The sequence below is a fragment of the Bos indicus genome, chromosome 3 (assembly GCF_029378745.1).
Source record: "Bos indicus isolate NIAB-ARS_2022 breed Sahiwal x Tharparkar chromosome 3, NIAB-ARS_B.indTharparkar_mat_pri_1.0, whole genome shotgun sequence".
Lineage (NCBI taxonomy): Eukaryota > Metazoa > Chordata > Mammalia > Artiodactyla > Bovidae > Bos > Bos indicus.
Genome location: NC_091762.1, coordinates 6,743,348 through 6,762,177, shown reverse-complemented (window position 1 = coordinate 6,762,177; position 18,830 = coordinate 6,743,348). Strand labels below are relative to the sequence as shown.

Below are 18,830 nucleotides of genomic sequence, written 5' to 3'. Positions count from 1 at the left end.
CTGTGACCCCATGGACTGTAGCACGCCAGGCCTCCCTGTCCCTTACCGTCTCCCGGAGTTCGCCCAATTTCATGTCCATTGAATTGGTGATGCTTTCTAACCGTCTCATCTACTGCTGTGCTCTTCTCCTTTGGCCATCAATCTTTCCCAGCATCAGGGTCCTTTCCAATGAGTCAGCCGTTTGTATCAGGTAGTCAAGGTATTGGAGCCTCATAGTACTACAACTAACAACTAAACACTAACAGGTACTTACTATCTCCCAGGCACTGGTGCTATAAGTCCTTTACATGCATCATCTCAGTTAACTATAATTGTGACACCATTTTCTACTTTTATCCATATTTCATACTTTCCAGATCTATAGAAAAGTGTCCTTCAACCCAGAGATCAATTAGTATCTGGCTGAAGTGCCTGACCTGTATCATGGCTGAAGTTTTCACTACAGAATACAGTTGCAAAGCCCTAAGAGGTGAAATCCTTGCTTCCTCGTTCAGCTGATGGTCTCAGAGAAGGTGAGGGATCTCCATTCTTCTGTGGCAAAAGCACTGGTGTTAACCCTTATATTCAGGAGTCCCTGAATATGTTAAGGGAAAGACACCTAGGTCCCTTTGTTGAAAGGGGAGATGCTGGCTGGTGGGCCTCCTGCAGGGACCTGAAGCAGGGTTCCCTGGCATCACACCTAATCTCTTCTGAGGCTCAGGAGGGTTTCTTATGGATGGATGAGATCAAATTTACTTCACATTGATTGGGCCTGTGCAAATTAATAAGCAGCCTGATGGAGACATGTGTTCTTAAGAGGCCAGCACTTCCATGGACCCCAAGAATAAGGCAGCCCTCGTGGACATGGCACGGCTGGAACCAGGTCTTGGCCCTCGTGGCTTTGGGTGGCTGGATTGAAATGTTGTTGGGACGTGTGCACTCTCACATGGGGACAGAACAGCACTTGCTCTAGCAGTATGATCACATCACTGTCCCTCCAGACACGGCCTAGCCCTGCTCTCCTCAGCCCCAGGCTGGTTTGTGCTGCGCTGGTTCATAGTTAAGTGCTGAGTCTTTCATGACTTGTGAATGACTGTACGCACAGGGTCAAGTCACTTTCTCCAGAGACAGCATCACTCCTAGGATGTTCCCGACGAGGTTTAGTGTGCTTGTCAAAGGCAAGGAGTTTGTATTGCTGGTGTTGCCTGTTTTGTTACTATTGAAATGACCTGCCCATCAACTGCAAGTGTTCCTGAGCACCCACCGTGCAGGTGTGAACCGGTGCACGTAGAGGGTGGTGACTGGGGAGGCATGTTTTTGCCTGTAACTTGCAAATTTATTGAGACAAGGAGATGTACATAGTAAAAATGAAGTAGAAATTTAAATATCTGTGAAAATGTATGAGCCGGACATTGTTCTAAGTACTTGCTATGTAATAACTCATTCCATCCTCGCGACACTCCTACAGAGTCCAGGTGCAGGTGTGTGGTCACATAACTGGTGCAGGATTCAAACCTGGAAAGTCTGGCTTTGGGCCTGGTGTCTGGGAAGGAGTTGTTGGAGAGAGAGGTGGTCAAGCATGGGGTGCAGGGACCCAGGGGCAATAGGAAGGGGTGATATAGTGAGTAAGATGCTGCTTCCAGATTCACTACCAAGCCCTCAAGGGAAAGGCACTTTACATGTGGATGGTTAGTCTTTCAGCCCACCTCTGGGTTTAATGAGAGAGCCGTGTCTCTTGCTCACTATTGTTTCCATCTTACCCCTAGACTTTGAGGCAATGGACAGATTGCTGACGAATAAAAACCAGGCAGCATTCAAAACCCAATCCTTGGGTCTGCAGGAAGCTGTGCCTTCTTTACCCAAGGAGGTTGTTCCAGTAATTTTTTGCCATGTGATGAATCACCTCACAACTTAGTGACTTAACAGACAGCAATCATGTCATTCTTGTTATCGCTTCTGTTTCTGGGGACTGGGCTCAGCTCAGCTGTCTTGCCCACGGTCTCTCCTGGGATTGTAACAGTTGATGGCTGAGGCTGGAGTCACCTGGGTGCCTTCCTCACTCACAAGTGTGTGAGTTTCTGCTGCTGCCTGCAGGGACCTTGGCAATGGCATCTGCCAAAAGACCTGTGTCTGGCTTTTCCACATGGCCAGGGCTCCCATATTGCCTGGCAGTGCGTTCGCAGGGCAAGTCTGTGAGAGAGCCCGGTGGGTGCGGGTTACCTTCTGGGACCCAGCTCTGGAGGTTCACAGCCATCACTCTTCCTGTTTTAATTTTGTTAGAGGCGAGGCACCCTGTTGAGCTTGTATTCAGGAGGAAGGAAACGAGATGCCAGCTTTCCATGAACACATGGCTCCAGGTCATGCATTTGTATACACATTTGAAAACCATCACAGAGATTTTCCAAATAACTTCACTCTGGTTTAAAGAGATCAGTTACCAAGACAGATGGGGCTAAAGCAGGTGCGTGTGCTGAGTTTGAGGAAAGAAAAGCAGAAGGCTGGGCCAAGGGAGGCAGTGTCATCAGAGAACCCATGCTAGCCTGGGTGACCAGAGGCCTGGCCCTGCCTCTGACCAGCTGTTGCCCCCACGGAGGCCTCTCTGCTTTGGGGGCTGACTGACCTTCCTTACCTTTAACCACAGAGGATTAATACAGTTGAGTTTTCAAGTACCTTCAAGCTCTTGTGGCTCTGAGTCCATAATTTTGAGGACTACTATCTTTATTTCATCGGAGAAGGTGATGGCACCCCACTCCATTACTCTTGCCTGGAAAATCCCATGGGCGGAGGAGCCTGGTAGGCTGCAGTCCACGGGGTCGTGAAGAGTCGGACACAACTGAGCGATTTCATTTTCATTTTTCACTTTCATGTGTTGGAGAAGGAAATGGCAACCCACTCCAGTGTTCTTGCCTGGAGAATCCCAGGGACGGAGGAGCCTGGTGGACTGCCGTCTGTGGGGTCACACAGAATCGGACACGACTGAAGTGACTTAGCAATCTTTATTTCATAACCTCCAAAACCTTCTGACAGACCGTCAGTCAACCCTTCTGTTGAATGCCTCCAGGCAGCCCTCTGCTCCCCAGGACTTGGCTCAGGGGTCTGAGGAGCCTGGGTAGAGGGTGGAATGGGGCAAGAGAATGAGAGAGGCGGGGTGGGGAAGGTGCTCAAGTGTGGGAGCCTGGAAGTCAGGGTGGGAGTGAGACAGCCTGGTGGAGAGCCGAGGCTGCTAGAACTCAGAGAGGCCAAAGGCTCTGCTGGGGGTTTCAGCAGGCCAAGGGATGAGCTTCTAACAGAGCCTTTTGGGTTTAGAAAACACCCCGCCTTCACTTTGTATCAATATTTTCCCTCCCTCCTCCTCATCTCATGAAGGCATTATAGCGATTATATCCTTAGAAAGGATGGCAGACAAATGATGTCACACCACGGATGTTCTGTGGTCCCCTCTGCTCTGGCAGGAGGGGTGTCTTCCACACAGGGATCTCACTCAGTGACCTCTAGTTGTCTCCATTTTACAGATGACAAGGGTGAGGAAAGCAAAGTACTCTTCTAATGAAGGCAGGAGCACAGCTGGCTGTGTCCTCCTCCTCTCAGCAGTAAGGGTCAGCTTGGGTCATCTGGGGAACATCCTGTGTGCTTAAACACTTACAGACCGGGCCAACCCAGGTCTTTGGCTCAGCACTAAGCAGCTACATTTTGAGAGGCAAGAGATTGGGATTCCCAGAGGAAAGTTGGGAATGAGGAAGACATCAACAAATCCTTGGGAATCAATATAAAACAGGAGGATGTTCGGTACAGTGAGGGGGTGTATGTGTGTGTGTGTGTATGGCTCTTCTTCTGCCAAAACTAAGCTCATTTCTGCATATTTGTTTGCTGAGTATTAAATACTCCAAAGATTGTGCTTTTTATTTGTTGAATCTGAAATGAAAAATGACTCAGCAGAGAGGAAAACAAGCCTTTAATGCCCTGAATGGCCCCTGAATGAAAATCTATGGTCATAGAGCATGTGGCTTCTCTTCTCCCCACCAGGCTCTTCAATACACACACGAGGACAAGCATACCATGCCCAGCTGTGCACACACCGCACCTCAGATTGGCTCCTGTTTGACCCAAGTCCCTTTATCTCATTTCCCTTCCCACTCCAGCCTTTCCAGGGCCCCCACCCCTTCCTGCAGGATGGTCTACCCGGGTTTAGGTGGAGGGGCCCTGGCTGCAGGCCACAGCTGATTTTCTAGAAGGGCAGGCACTTCCTATTTGGCTCCTTTCACAGGCTCAGTGTAAAGATCCCTCAGGGAACTCTGAGACTTTGTTTTTCCATAAAGTGGTAGTCACCTCAGATTATCTCTAGCTTTTAGACCTGGAAGGATGGATTATCTGGGAAGAAGGACCATCTGCCAAACCAGATGTTGCCTGCTTGGTACACAAGCTGTATTCCTGGAAAGTTGAGCATAAACTGGATTTAGGTATACTGAATCATATTCTGAATTATTGGAAGGATTTTCTATCAAAGGAACTTAGCAGCAGATCCTTTTGCAAAGTGAAGAATTATTTTGTAATGTGGAGACTCTCTCCACGATTTATGAGTTTGGTAAGTAGATGGAACATTTTTGTATACTGAATGTTATTTTAAATGTACTGTGTGGAAACTTGTTATTCAAAGGTACTCAGCACTGAAGGCTTGTTCAAAGATTTATTGTGTAATGCGGATAAACTTTTCATGATTTATGACCTTGGCAAGTTCAGGCATTTCTTAAAGTGCGATATACCTCTAGCTCTGCTTCAGAGAAAAAGGTGATTTTTGCTAATAATCAGATTTGGGGGGAAAATGAGAACTCTACTATCTGTCAGTTACAGTCACTTCAGAGGGACTTGGGAGAAATAGAGGTACTCAAATTTTCCATCTTTTTTTTTTAGGGCAGGAAATCCTAAGGGTGGCTTTTTTTGCCTACTTTCTGTGTTGTCACCAAGGGGAAATTATGGTGCTATTTTTTCCAAATAAATGCAGTTAACTATTATAGCAACATCTATGAAACTGTTTCTTTTTATATTAAATCTGTATCATCTAAATAAATATCGCCTCCTATCTACCTCTTCATCATGTGTTTACCTCTTGTCTGTCTGTCTGTCTATCTGTCTACCATCTATCAGTCCTGTCGTAGAAAGCAGACACTGCAGTACGGCTCGTGTTTTGGAGCCCTCGAATCTGTTGCTCCACCAGTGCAGGGAGCCTCACACCCTGAGACCCCAGGTGTGTGAACTACGTGACAGGCCTTAGCTCCTTGTACACCCTTTCCCACTCAGCAGCTCAGAGGACGTTTCAGAACTCATCTTCGGGGCTCAATCTCCACTCACGCTCCTGTTTGAGCCCCAGAGTAGAGCTTGTGCCTGGCAATGTGGTGTGACTCCCGGCTCAAATAACATACAACATTGTGTAAGTTTAAGGTGTACAGCCTGCTGATCTGATACATTTATATGCTGCAAAATGATCATCATCATAGCATTAACTAACATCTTCATCCTGGCATATAATTTCTTCTTTGTGGTAAGAATATTTAATATCTATACTTTGGTATAAAATATAGTATTATCAGCTATAACCACCATGCTGTATATTAGATCCCCAGAACTTATTCATCTTATAACTGTAAGTTTGTACCTTTTGATTAATACTCCTCCATTCCAACCCACCCCCTTCCCATGATAACTACCACTTTGTTTCTCTGAGTTTGGCTTTTTTTAGATTCTACATATAAGTGATAGCATAAAGTAGGAAATGGTCCAACATTAAAAAAAATTTTGGCTGCATTCTGTGGCATGTGAGACCTTAGTTCCCCAACAAAGGCTCAAACCCACACGCCCTCCATTGGAAGGCAGAGTCTTAGACCCTGGACCACACAGAAAGCCCCTGGTCTAACTGTCTATGGCAGTCATAAAAGAAGGGGATTATACTTTCTCAGTTGTGTATAACCTGAAGCTGCAGGAGACACAGGACTGACCAGGAGGGAGGCCTCCCTGCATAAAGTCTCCACAGAACAGGACGGTATCAGGCAGGATGTGCTGGTGACTTGCTCTAAACCATGATGTGGCCCTGGCCTCTGTTTCAGAAAGAGGCCTTTGGAAACTCATCCAAGGACAGAAATGACTTGTAAAAAGTTTGATTCTAGGTTCTTTTTTAAAAAATTCCTGGTAATTTCTGGCTATGACTGTCACGCTCACATGTGCCTAGCCTTCCATTCACTTCCCAGTTTTCCTGATGGCTTTGACCCACAGCCTGTCTCAGTCCTGGTGTGGTCAGTCCTGTGATGCAGAGTCGACCATCTGCCATTGGATCTGGGCGGTCCTGAATCATGGCTCCTTTGGAGTCAGTTTGGAGTGTTCCAGCCAAGTATCCAGCTTGGGTGGGGAATTTTGACTGTCAAGAGGGAGGTGAGTTTTTCATTACACAAACATATGCTCTCTGAACTACACAGTCATTGATGTTCCTTGGAAACTATTGGGTTATGGGTGAAGTAGCCCTGGCCAAGGAGTCAGAGAAACTGGAAGAGTCTTAATTCCGTCTCTTTCTAGTTTTGTGACCCAGGCAAGTTAGAATTAATCTAATTTTGATATATAGGGAACCAAGATCCCTAACTTTAAATGACTCATGATTTGGCTTGAGAGACAGACATATAAATTCAGTATGATGAACGGGATCCAGCAGCCAGGTCAGGTAAGTCTACCTAGGTGGTGAGTGAAGTGACTTAAGGTTTTACTTTCCCATTTTGTAAAGTGGGGATGGTAATCTTTCCTTTCAGGTTTGTTGTAAGGCTTGATGATTATTCATTTGTAAGTTCTAAAAAAAAAAGAGAGAGAAAGGTTTAAGTAGCAATTCTGAACTGGTTTTTCTTCTCTATCTACAAGATAAATAATAAATAAATAAATAAATAATATCTCTCAATACCTCAAGTGATTCTCAAAACATAAGATAGGTCACCCCACACCTTGTTGGATATGCATGGTTGGTTGGTTAGCACCCCCAAGGTTCTGATAGACTGCCCCAAGGAATATTTTTCTTTTGTCAGAGAAACAAATGTGAATGACATTAACAGGGGACATATTTTGTTAAAATCAAAACATCACAAATAAGACTAAAGTTTCCTTTTGATCTTCATTTCCAATCTCCAATGCCAGACACTACAATCTCTGAGGGAATTGCTATTATCAGCACTTGCCTTCCAAGATTCCTTGCTCTGTGCTCATGTACTAACCTATTTTAGCACTAAAGTGACCCCTAGATTGATGGCGTTTAACTTTCTAGATCTTTTATGCATATATGCATGTAAGTCTGTTTTTATATCCATAGAAATATACAGTGTGTTTATATATGTCTTAAATACTGTTAATTCACCTAAAACCATGTCATGGACATCTAACCATGTAACGACATATGGTTCTAACTCATACTTTTAAACTATTGACTAGTATTTCATAGCAGGAATATGTCATAGTTTCTAGCACTCCCTTATTGGTAGAAAATTTCCAAGTTTTGGTACTTAAAAAAAATGTTGTACCCACATGTTGAAGGATTTCAGTTTCTCCACACTCTTGTCTACAATTGTCTTTCATTTATTCATTTTTGATCATAGCCGTCCTGACGGATATGGGGTTGGTTTCTTACTGTGGTTTTGATTTGTATTTCCTGATGGCTAGCAAGGTTGAGCATTTTTTGTATATCTCTTGACCATTTGTATGTCTTCACTGGAGACATGTCCATTCAATTCCTTAGCCCATTTTCAAGGATTTTATTAGTGGAATTTTATTTTATTTTCTTGCCATTAAGTTGTATGTGTTACTTAGCTCTTTTGTGTGTTAGTTGCTTGTTGGATATATGGTTTACAGTTTCTCCTATTCTGTAGGTTGCCTTTTCATCTGTTGATTGTTTCCTTTGCTGTGCTTTTTAGGTCAATGTAGTTTCACTTGTTTATGTTTGCTTTTTTCTGCTTGTGCTTTTCGTATCATATCTATGTCGTCATTGCCAAGACCACTATCAGGGAGCTTTTCCTCTATGTTTTCTTCTAGAAGTTTTAAAGTTTCAGATCTTACATTTAAGTCTTTAACCTACTTTGAGTTGATTTTTGGGTATAGTGTAAGCTAAGGGTCCAATTTCATTCTTTTGCTTGTGAGTACCTAGTTTTCTTAACAGTATTTGTTTGAGAGACTCATTTTCCACATTATATATTCTTTGCATCCTTCTTGAAGATCAGTTGGCCACAGCATTTATGGAGAATTGTATGGAGATTCCTCAAAATTAAATATAGAACTACCACATGACCCAGTAACCCCACTTTGGGTATTTATCCAAAATAATTAAAATCAAGATCTTGAAGACACTAGCATTCCCCATGTTCATTGCATTCACAATAGCCTAGATGTGGAAACACCCTAAATGTCCATTGACAAATAAATTGATGAAGAAAATGTGGCTAATACATGCAATGGAATATATTTAGCTTTAAAAAAAGAAGCAAATTTTGCAATATGCAACAGCATGAATGAGCTTTGAGGACATTTTGTTAAGGGAAAAAAATCAGTCACAGAAAAAGTAGTGCACAATTCCACTTAAATTAGGTATCCCAAATAGTGAAATTCATAGAATGAAAGAGTGGGATGGTGGTTGCCAGAGACTAAGGGGAGGGGTGGGCTTCTCTGATGGCTCAGACGGTAAGGAATCTGCCTGCAATGTAGCTGGGTTTGATCCCTGGGTTGGGACGATTCCCTGGAGAAGGGAATGGCTGCCCATTCCAGTATTCTTGCCTGGAGAATTCCATGGATAGAGGAGCTTGGCAGGCTACAGTCCATGGGGTCACAGAGTTGGACATGACTGAGTGACTAAGATTTTCACTTTCAAGGGGGGACGGTAAATGGAGAGTTATTAATCAATGGGCATACAGTTTCAATTAAGCAAGGTGAGGTAAGTTCTGGAGATCTGATATAATATTACATATATAGTCAACAATAATATGTAGTCAATAATAATATGTTATACACTTAAAAATTTGTCTTATATTAATTGTTCTTACCATGATAAAATAAAAAGAGGGGTGAGATGGGGGATTGGGAAGGAGGCTCACAGGGGAGGATATATGTATACTTACAGCTGATTCACACTGTTGTACGGCAGAAACCAGCACAACATTGTAAAGTAATTATCCTTCAATGAAAAATAAAAATTTATAAAAATGCAAAGCACTTCTTTGTGGCTACATCATTATGCACCTATGTAAATCTTCTCTAGGATAAATAATAAATGGAATGTATAGATCAGAGTCTATTTACATGTTTTGATTTAAATCATCTTCCGATTTATAAATCCAGTGGCAGAGTATGTCTCTATTTCTCCACACTATTGCCAAACTTCATCGTTTCACACTTTATATTTTTGCCAGTCTGACAGATAAAATGCTGTATTCAAATGCTGCTGTTTGTCTTTCTGATTCTAGTGAGGTTGAGTGCCTTTAGATGTTTACTGGTATTATATTGTTTCCTCTTTTAAAAGCTTTTTATTTACTTGGCCCATTTTTCTAGTCGCTTTAAAAAATGATTTATAGAGACTCTTTATACCAGAAAAATACATACACATTGTTTTGTTCTAAAATTTCAAATATTTCTCTTGGTCTGTTGCTTGTCTGTTAAGTTCATGTGCCTTTTGTCTCAAAGATGTTTTGAACTTTGATGAAAACATTATCATTCTTTTTATTTGTAGATTTTGCTTTCTATGTCTTATTTATGTAGGTTTTCCTCTTGCTCACAGCAGATTCTCAATATTTTCTAGAAATACTTTGTTCTGTTTTTACATTTTTGATTCTTTATTTTTGTGTGAGATATGAATATACCTTTATTTGTTTTTGAAAAAGCTACTGAATCATCTGAAACTTTTCACTGATTCTAAATGCCCTTTTTCTTATACGGAAAGTTCCCACTTATATACATTTTTTTGTTGTGTATATGAGTATTGCCTATTCTCTTCATTGTCCTACTTATCTATTTCTTTGACAATCTCATATTTGGGGGGGCCTTTCCTGATCATCTTACCTGAAATGACCCTCATTCATTCTCCATCACATTACTGGATTTTACTGTCTTCATGGCATGAATATCTCCTTAGGTTTCTTACTTATTTATTTGCTAGTTTGGATATTATAAGCACCATGATAACAGGAGTCTTCTCTGCCTTTTTAGCACCCAGAACAGCACCTTTCAGAAAACAGTTGCTGAATGAATGAAGGCCAATAACTTTTTATTTTTAAAGTTTGAATAAATTTCTTGTCAAAGGAATTTGCACTGTTAACCAAAGAAGTGGGTAGAGAGGGACCTTCCATCTTCTTGAAATTCTTTAATGTATGTTTATGGGTTTTATTCACATGTCACATTGCTTAAATTTTGAACCTTTAGAAAGATTCGTATAAAGAGGCAGAAAAGGGTGATGTCTGTTTATTGTAAGTTTTGGGGATACTTCCTTTTAAGGTATGGAATCTGGACTAGCCAGATACAACAACTGAATATGTGGCTTAAGACAATCGTTAATTCATTCTGCAACTATTTATCCAGCACTCTGATAAGTGCTGGGAATGCAATGGTGAGTGAAATAAACAAGGAGCTTATAGGGGTGCAGGCACTAATTAGACAACCCTAGCAAAGGATATATGATTATACGATGATCATTTCTATGTAGAAAAATTATACGATGCTTTCAGCGCATGTGCAATCAAGGGGGTAAGAGAATATTTCACTGAAGAAATAACCATTTGGTGGTGATTTGAATCAAAGAGAGGACCGAAACTTTTAAATAGAGGTCCTAAGGAGGCAAGGTAAAAAAGAAAGAAATGAAAGAAGTCTGAATGTAACTAAGCGGAAAGGCTGAGCAGGAGTGTCGCTCTGGTGAAGTAGCAGAGGTCAGATCAAAGGAGAGTGTGGTATGATGACAAAGACAAAAACAAAATCAACAGCAACAAAGCAGCCTAAGTAGATTTCAGAGGAATGCGAACTCGGCTTCGTGCATGAGCTTTGATGCTTATCAGTTGTGTAAACAGATCAGTTTTAACTTCTTTCTGCTCAGTTACTTTATTGATGAAAACAAACCTGGTAGAGTGACTGTAAATATTACATGAGATAGTCCTTGGCACAGGTTAGGTATCCGTGGTATAGTACTTCTAGGTTTAATAATGGTTCTTTTGTGTTTGTTACCTGCTAGGCACCCTAATTTAAGCAAACAAAGCAGAAATAGTCACTGGTATTAGGGATTCACAACCTGAACCAAGTAAAACTTTCCAAAAGAAAGTTCAGTCAATACTTTTTGAACACCTTGTATGCAGAGTGCATCATGAGAAATGCTGGGCTGGATGAAGCAAAGCTGGAATCAAGATTGCCAGGAGAAATATCAATAATCTTAGATATGCAGATGACACCACCCTTATGGCAGAAAGTGAAGAAGAACTAAAGAGTCTCCTGATGAAAGTGAAAGAGGAGAGTGAAAAAGTTGGCTTAAAGCTCAAATTCAGAAAACGAAGATCATGGCATCTGGTCCCATCACTTCATGGCAAATAAATGGGGAAACAGCGGAAACAGTGGCTGACTTTATGTTTGGGGGTTCCAAAATCACTGCAGATGGTGACTGCAGCCATCAAAATAAAAGTCGCTTATCCTTGGAAGGAAAGTTATGAACAACCTAGACAGCATATTAAAAAGCAGAGATATTACTTTGCCAACAAAGGTCCATCTCGTCAAGGTTATGGTTTTTCCAGTGGTCATGTATGGATGTGAGATTTGGACTATAAAGAAAGCTGAGCACCAAAGAATTGATGCTTTTGAGCTGTGGTGTTGGAGAAGACTCTTGAGAGTCCCTTGGACTGCAGGGAGATCCAACTAGTCCATCCTAAGAGATCAGTCCTGAGTGTTCATTGGAAGGACTGATGTTGAAGCTCAAACTCCAATACTTTGGCCACCTGGTATGAAGAGCTGACTCATTTGAAAAGACCCTGATGCTGGGAAAGATTGAAGGTAGGAGGAGAAGGGGATGACAGAGGATGAGATGGTTGGATAGCATCACTGACTCAATGGAGATGAGTTTTGAGTAAACTCCGGGAGTTGGTGATGGACAGGGAGGCCTGGTGTGCTGCGGTCCATGGGGTCGCAAAGAGTCAGACATGACTGAGCAACTGAACTGAACTGAAGTTCTGCTTAGTTCAGTTAAAAACCATTTTTGAGCATCCACTTTGTACAAGATATAATGTTTCCTTTTGAGGATACAAGAACAAACCATTTGCAGTTAATGATTATATGGGTAATTTTATAGCAATGTTATAGAGGATTTAGTAGAAACAAATTCAATGTGAGAGGGGAATGAAGTGTAGGAGACAATCCTTGAAGAAGGAATCCTGGAGAAGGTTATGGAGGGGAGAAAGTGATAGCCAATAATCCACAAGGAAGGTGTCATGAAAGAGAACTGGAGAACTGTTCTTCAAAAGCTGCTCAGAGAGGGTAGCTACACAAGGCAGTGCTCCCAAAAAGCTAAGATATTTGTAGAAGGACATCCTGAATCATGGTCATGGATTAGTTCTAGTTTACAGCCAAGACCAATGTCTCCAAGGTCTGCCTGTGTGTCTCTTTTCTGGGCATGTTTGTTTGTGGACTCATTCGTGGAAACACAGTGTTCCTGCTGCTGGCAGTGAGTAGGCACTGAGACATATTTGCTCTCATCCAAATCTGTGCCATAAAATCATGGTCATCGTGGCTATGGATCACTTTCCCCTGCCCCCTACCAGGAAGCCACTTTAGTTTTTTTGTGTTTGATTAGTTTTGGCTCTATCCTCTTCAGTCAGAACTATCTGTATGTGTGTGTGTGTGTGTGTGTGTGTGTGTGTGTGTGTGTATAAGAGACTGGTTCCAAATAGGAAAAGGAGTACGTCAAGGCTGTATATTGTCACCCTGCTTATTTAACTTATATGCAGAGTACATCATGAGAAATGCTGGACTGGAAGAAACACAAGCTGGAATCAAGATGGCTGGGAGAAATATCAATAACCTCAGATATGCAGATGATACCACCCTTATGGCAGAAAGTGAAGAGGAACTAAAAAGCCTCTTGATGAAAGTGAAAGAGGAGAGTGGAAAAAGTTGGCTTAAAGCTCAACATTCAGAAAACAAAGATGATGGCATCTGGTCCCATCACTTCATGGGAAATAGATGGGGAAACAGTGGAAACAGTGTCACACTTTATTTTTGGGGCTCCAAAATCACTGCAGATGGTGACTGCAGCCATGAAATTAAAAGACACTTACTCCTTGGAAGGAAACTTATGACCAACCTAGATAGCATATTCAAAAGCAGAGACATTACTTTGCCAACAAAGGTCTGTTTAGTCAAGGCTATGGTTTTTCCTGTGGTCATATATGGATGTGAGAGTTGGACTGTGAAGAAGGCTGAGCACCAAAGAATTGATGCTTTTGAACTGTGGTGTTGGAGAAGACTCTTGAGAGTCCCTTGGACTGCAAGCAGATCCAACCAGTCCATTTTGAAGGAGATCAGCCCTGGGATTTCTTTGGAAGGAATGATGCTAAAGCTGAAACTCCAGTATGTTGGCCACCTCATGCGAAGAGCTGACTCATTGGAAAAGACTCTGATGCTGGGAGGGATTGGGGCCAGGAGGAGAAGGGGCCGACAGCGGATGAGATGTCTGGATGGCATCACTGACTCAATGGACGTGAGTCTGAGTGAACTCTGGGAGTTGGTGATGGACAGGGAGGCCTGGCGTGCTGCGATTCATGGGGTCGCAAGGAGTCGGACATGCCTGAGCGACTGAACTGAACTGAACTGATATATATAACCACTTGGGGTGATTCAGAGTTCTGTTGCCTAGAAAACATCATAGAAAGCTTCTGTTTCCTCAAAAAAAAGCTCCTGTTTCCTCTTAGCTATGTCAGTCTATTATTTACTGTATTCCCATTATTATCCATTAAAATCATATTCATCCTTTAAAAATTTGATCAGATGCTTATTTCCCCATGAAACCTCCTCTGATCACTCCAGCTTAAAGGGATTTTGTCTCCCTTTATAATTTCACATTATACAGTTTTCTAGTAGTAGATCCAGTGTTTGTTGACTCATAGGGTTACCTGGAAGAAACTTTCTTTTTTAAAATAAAGTTTTTATTCTTGAACAGTTTTATGTTTATGGGATCATTGCAAAGAGTATATAGATTTTCTATTCACCCATTACCCAGTTTCCCCAATTATGCCATATTAAATTAGTATAGTAAATATGTCATAGTGAATGAACCAATATTGACACATTATTATTAACTAAAGTCTGCACTTCATTCAGATTGCCTCAGTTTTCCCCAAATGTCCTTTTTCTGTTCCAAGATCCCATCCAGGATGTTACGTGTTACATTTAGACATCATGACTCCTTCATCCCTCTTAACTGTGTCAGTTTCTCAGACTTTCTAGTCTTGGGTGACCTTGACAGTTTTGAGGATTACGTAGCAGGAATTTTGTAGAATGTCCCTCAATTGGGATTTGTCTGATGTGTTTCTCATGATTAGGCTGGAGTGATGGGTTCTTGGGAGAAAGACAACAGACCAGAGAGTATCTACATAAATTATTTAGAATTCTTTTGCATGAGAAAATTTGTTTATTCTCCTCCATTTGTTTATTCAATCATTTATTTCTGGGCTTGTAAATATTTATCTTATGTCTTGAGTTATAATGCAATACCACTTGATCCATTTTGTTGCGTAAATTGCTTCAGCTTTGGCCATGGGGACCCTTTCTGTTGGCTCTGTGTTCTCTTGCCATATCCCCATCATTCTTGTGTGTGTATATATTCTCAGCTTGGGGCACTAAAACATTCTTCAAGATAATCGTATTTCCTGCCTCAGCCCTGAAATTAGCAGTCTCTCCAAGAACCCCTGGTTCCTTTTACTGGAGAATGGTATAAGAAGTCAAGATCTGGGTATCAGGTTTGCTCTTTGCTATTGGGTGTTCCTGCTTCTAGGCACTCTCATAACAAGAAGATAGATATATGAATATGTACTAACCTGTGTGTAAACATCTATAAATATTTCCATATGTAACCATTTATATCCCTATTAAGATAAATATGAGTTCATACTGATGTCTCAACTCTAATCCATAACCACATGGATTATTCTAGGGGAACTTGAGCTTCAGGTACAATTCCAGAGCTAATAAATCAGGATAAATATTCACCTTACATCTTTTGAAAGGCAAACACATTAACATCATTGAATGTTTTTCTTGGTTTAATAGTGGAATAAATATTAAAATTATGAAAATATTGTAAAAGTCAGTTTTAATTTATCACTGTTCACAATTTGGGTATTTATCTTATTGAAACTTTGTTACCCACCTATAGTTTTGCTAATTTTAATTCCATGAGAATATAATCTAATAGAGTTTGAAAGTTCTTATGTTACCTAACTACTGAATATCCCAGAGTTTGAAAGTTCTTATATTTTGTGACAGTTCAGTGTCACATTCAACTATCAAAGTTCATGATTTAAAATTCTAAATATAGACATAAACACTGTAAAAACACAAGGATAATTATGTATTGTGTTCATTTGTGTTGATGGTTTCTGCTTCACTCATTCCCTCTCCTCTTTCTTCTTGTCTTGCATTGTTGGCGGCCTGAAGGCTCCAGTTCCAACACCATCTCCTGAGATGATCCCGATTCCCAGAATGCCCTTGGTGCTGCTCCTGCTGCTGCCTATCTTGAGTTCTGCAAAAGCTCAGGTTAACCCAGGTAACACTGCCATTGCTCAGCCGCATGCTGGAAGACCAGCTGAACACTCAAGCCCTTCAGTGTTCATCTTGGGAAAAGCACTGCTGAGGGGTCCCAAGGTCCCTCCTTCCTCTCTTTCTCTCTGGTGAAACAGGGCCATAGCAGAAATAGAAACAAATACACTCTGTAACATGCTGAATAGTGTGAAGTGTTTCTTACATGGAGTTGGGTGGAATAAAAAGAAAATAAAATGGGAGGTGGAAGAAGCAACCATTTGCTTCTGCATCTTCTGGGAAACAGATGAGAAAATTTTCAGATGCCTTAGAGAACATCTGCAAGTTGGTTTCCCAGTTATGTTTGGTTGGCTAAGGCCTGTATTTAACTTGGGTGTCATGTTATGCTTTGGGGACCCTGGTCTTGTAGGATCTCAGGCAGTTTCTCTTTCCTACAGGGTGTGGCCATGCTCAAAAATAGATATGTTAGTCCCCTTCTCCCAATTTTTAAAATTATGTGTATACTTTAAATTGAAGTATACAATTGTATCAATTGTCTGTTACCATAGTGATGCCACTTAATATATGCAAAGTTGGTGATTTAGTCTGGTTTTAATGGGGTTATGCTTCTGGTCCCTTCTGGATGTCCCTTCTGCACATATCTGGGAGTAAGCTGGTCATTTACTGACTCGTCGAGGATGGCCTTGGCTCTGACAACTGGGGCAGCTTCGCTGTGCTCTCCTCTAGCACCACTAATGTAGACAGATTTTAATGGGAATTGCAGAGCAGCAAAGCAGAGAGGGAAATGTGTAGCATTTTTCAAACCAGTGCCTCAGTCATGTTTGCTGAGATCTCATTGTCCAAAGCGAGCCACACGGCCAAGCCCAGAGTCAGAGTGGGAGAGCACAAAAATATTACCCGGGGGAGGTCTGAGTACAGGGAAGAGTAAGGCTTGGAGCCATGTTTCCTTTTTGCCACAGATATAAATGTAAGAAATTAGACATAGCACAAGTGTCAATTTGATGAATTTTATAAACTGAGCACATCCATGTAAGCAGTATCCAGATTAAGCAACAGAACTGTACCAGGACTTCAGAAGCCCTTCTTACACGCTCTTCAAGTGACTTTGCCGTACCTTCATCCCAAGGGTAGTCATTATTGTTTTCTAACAACACAAATCGGTGCTACTTGTTTTTGTACTTTATATGAGTGGAATCGCCTTTTGTTTCTGGCTTCTTTCATTCAACGTTTTGTTCATGATATTCATATCGTGGCATGCAGTTGGCAACTCTGTTTTCATTGTTGTATAATTTTGTTTGAATATTTTATGTATTCAGTCTACTTTGGATGGTAATTTGGATTATTTCTAGTTTGAGCTCATTATAAATAAAGCTCCTAGAACCCTTCTTGTAAAGGTCTTTCAGTAGAGATAAATACCCAAGTCTTTTAGATATATACCTAGAAGTAGCTTTATGTTGGGCTTCCCTGGTGGCTCAGATGCTAAAGATTCCGCCTGCAATGCAGGAGACCTGAGTTCGATCCCTGGATTGGGAAGATCCCCTGGAGGAGGGAATGGGAACCCACTCCAGTATTCTTGCCTGGAGAACCCCATGGACAGAGGAGCCTGGCAGGCTATATAGTCCATGGGGTCACAAAGAGTCAGACGTGACTGAGTGACTAAGCACAGCACAGCACAGCTTATATGTTACATATGATCTGTTTTCCTACATATTGCTATTGTATTGTATTGCTACATTTCCAAAGTGATTTTACTGATATCCCACCCCATTGCAGTGTTTGAGAGTCCCAGGGGCTGCAGGCTATATTTGAATTCCTGAGGGTATTTTCATTTCCTCTTCTTCATACAGTATGAGTGTACATTTATGAAACACTCACCTTATCTTTGCAAAAATTCCATTTCCATGGGATATTCTTTTTTCTTGATTATAGGACATATAATCAAGATACTTTAATATCAGTGATTAATTGGTTCAGTAAATCCAGTACCTTGTTACTTCTTTGTAATAAGCTTAGTGAGTGCATTTCAGACCTGAACTTTGACACCATTCTTTCGTTTCTTGCTTTGTGTTCCTCTCACCTAGTTGAAGTCTAGTTGCCTTCTACTTGGTCTTAAGTTAGTAACATGACAATAGTCATATACTTCTCTTTGTACTTCTTTCATCCTTTCACCAGCAGTAAAATAAAGTTGGATTAGATAAGCTATGAAACTGTTTGTCACAAACTTACTATAATTTAGTGGTGTAAGAGCTTTACTGCCCATTTTGGAAGGCACTGATAGACTTTGGGCTTGGAAACAGGGTTCTTAAACTCGCACGGCTGTTTTTCACAAGAAAGATCATTTGTCCCCAACTCCCTGCCACTTCCCAGGCTCAGGAAGCTAAAGCCAGAACTTCAGAGGAATCGTGTCCCTTAGTCTAAGCACATAGAAGATAGCTGATGAATATCTTAAAGATGTAAACCCTAAAATGCTCCTTAGTAAGAAGTTGCATCTAGAAATCATGCTCCAACTTAGCCTGCCTCCATGGGAAAGGGACATCTCTAGACTCCATATGAAGTATATGAATACTCTTGGCTACTGAATTTGTCTGATCCTCCTCCAGAATGTATAAAACCAGTGTTTTGATTGCCACTGGGGGGTCCAGAACCCGGTGGACTTTTGGGCGGCGGGGGTGGGGGGGGAGTAGTAGAACCAACCTCGTTGTCCTGAAAACTTCGCTGAGGGTCTGTTAGTCCTGAGGACTCACCCAGCCAACTAAATAACTGCTGAGTGTGGACAGCACAGGGCAGTCAGCCCCACTCTCCTGACTTGGCCTGTGACAACTACTTGTGCTTGGAAAAGGGAGAACACCCCTTCTTGCCAACAGGCAATCTAGGTATTTAGGATCCATGGTACAGAGCCAGGGCACATGCTGGGACTTCCCATTTCAATCCTGGATTTTCCCCTCATAAGAAGCAGGCAACTTGCTAGTGGTTTAGAGTCTTGGGGTGGTGGATTCCTCCTTTGGTATCTAAAATGTTTGGAGAAACAAAGACATTAAGGATCTGAGATTCAGAGTGTTCTC

The 18,830-nt window shown here is 41.6% G+C and overlaps 1 protein-coding gene across 5 annotated transcripts in view; it reads left to right on the top strand.

The window, feature by feature from the left end:
* The window catches only part of DDR2 (discoidin domain receptor tyrosine kinase 2), a 183,378-nt gene that overhangs the window by 86,702 nt on the left and 77,846 nt on the right, over positions 1 to 18,830 (top strand). For 3 of the 5 annotated variants that reach the window (XM_070782702.1, XM_019986902.2, XM_019986911.2), the window contains exon 3: positions 15,667 to 15,775. In XM_070782702.1, the coding sequence (XP_070638803.1) occupies positions 15,694 to 15,775 (82 nt within the window). In that variant the 5' untranslated portion in view covers positions 15,667 to 15,693. Of the gene's footprint in view, positions 1 to 482; positions 513 to 4,296; positions 4,562 to 15,666; positions 15,776 to 18,830 lie in introns of those variants that run through there. The other 2 variants (XM_019986892.2, XM_019986884.2) reach the window with 2 other exon arrangements.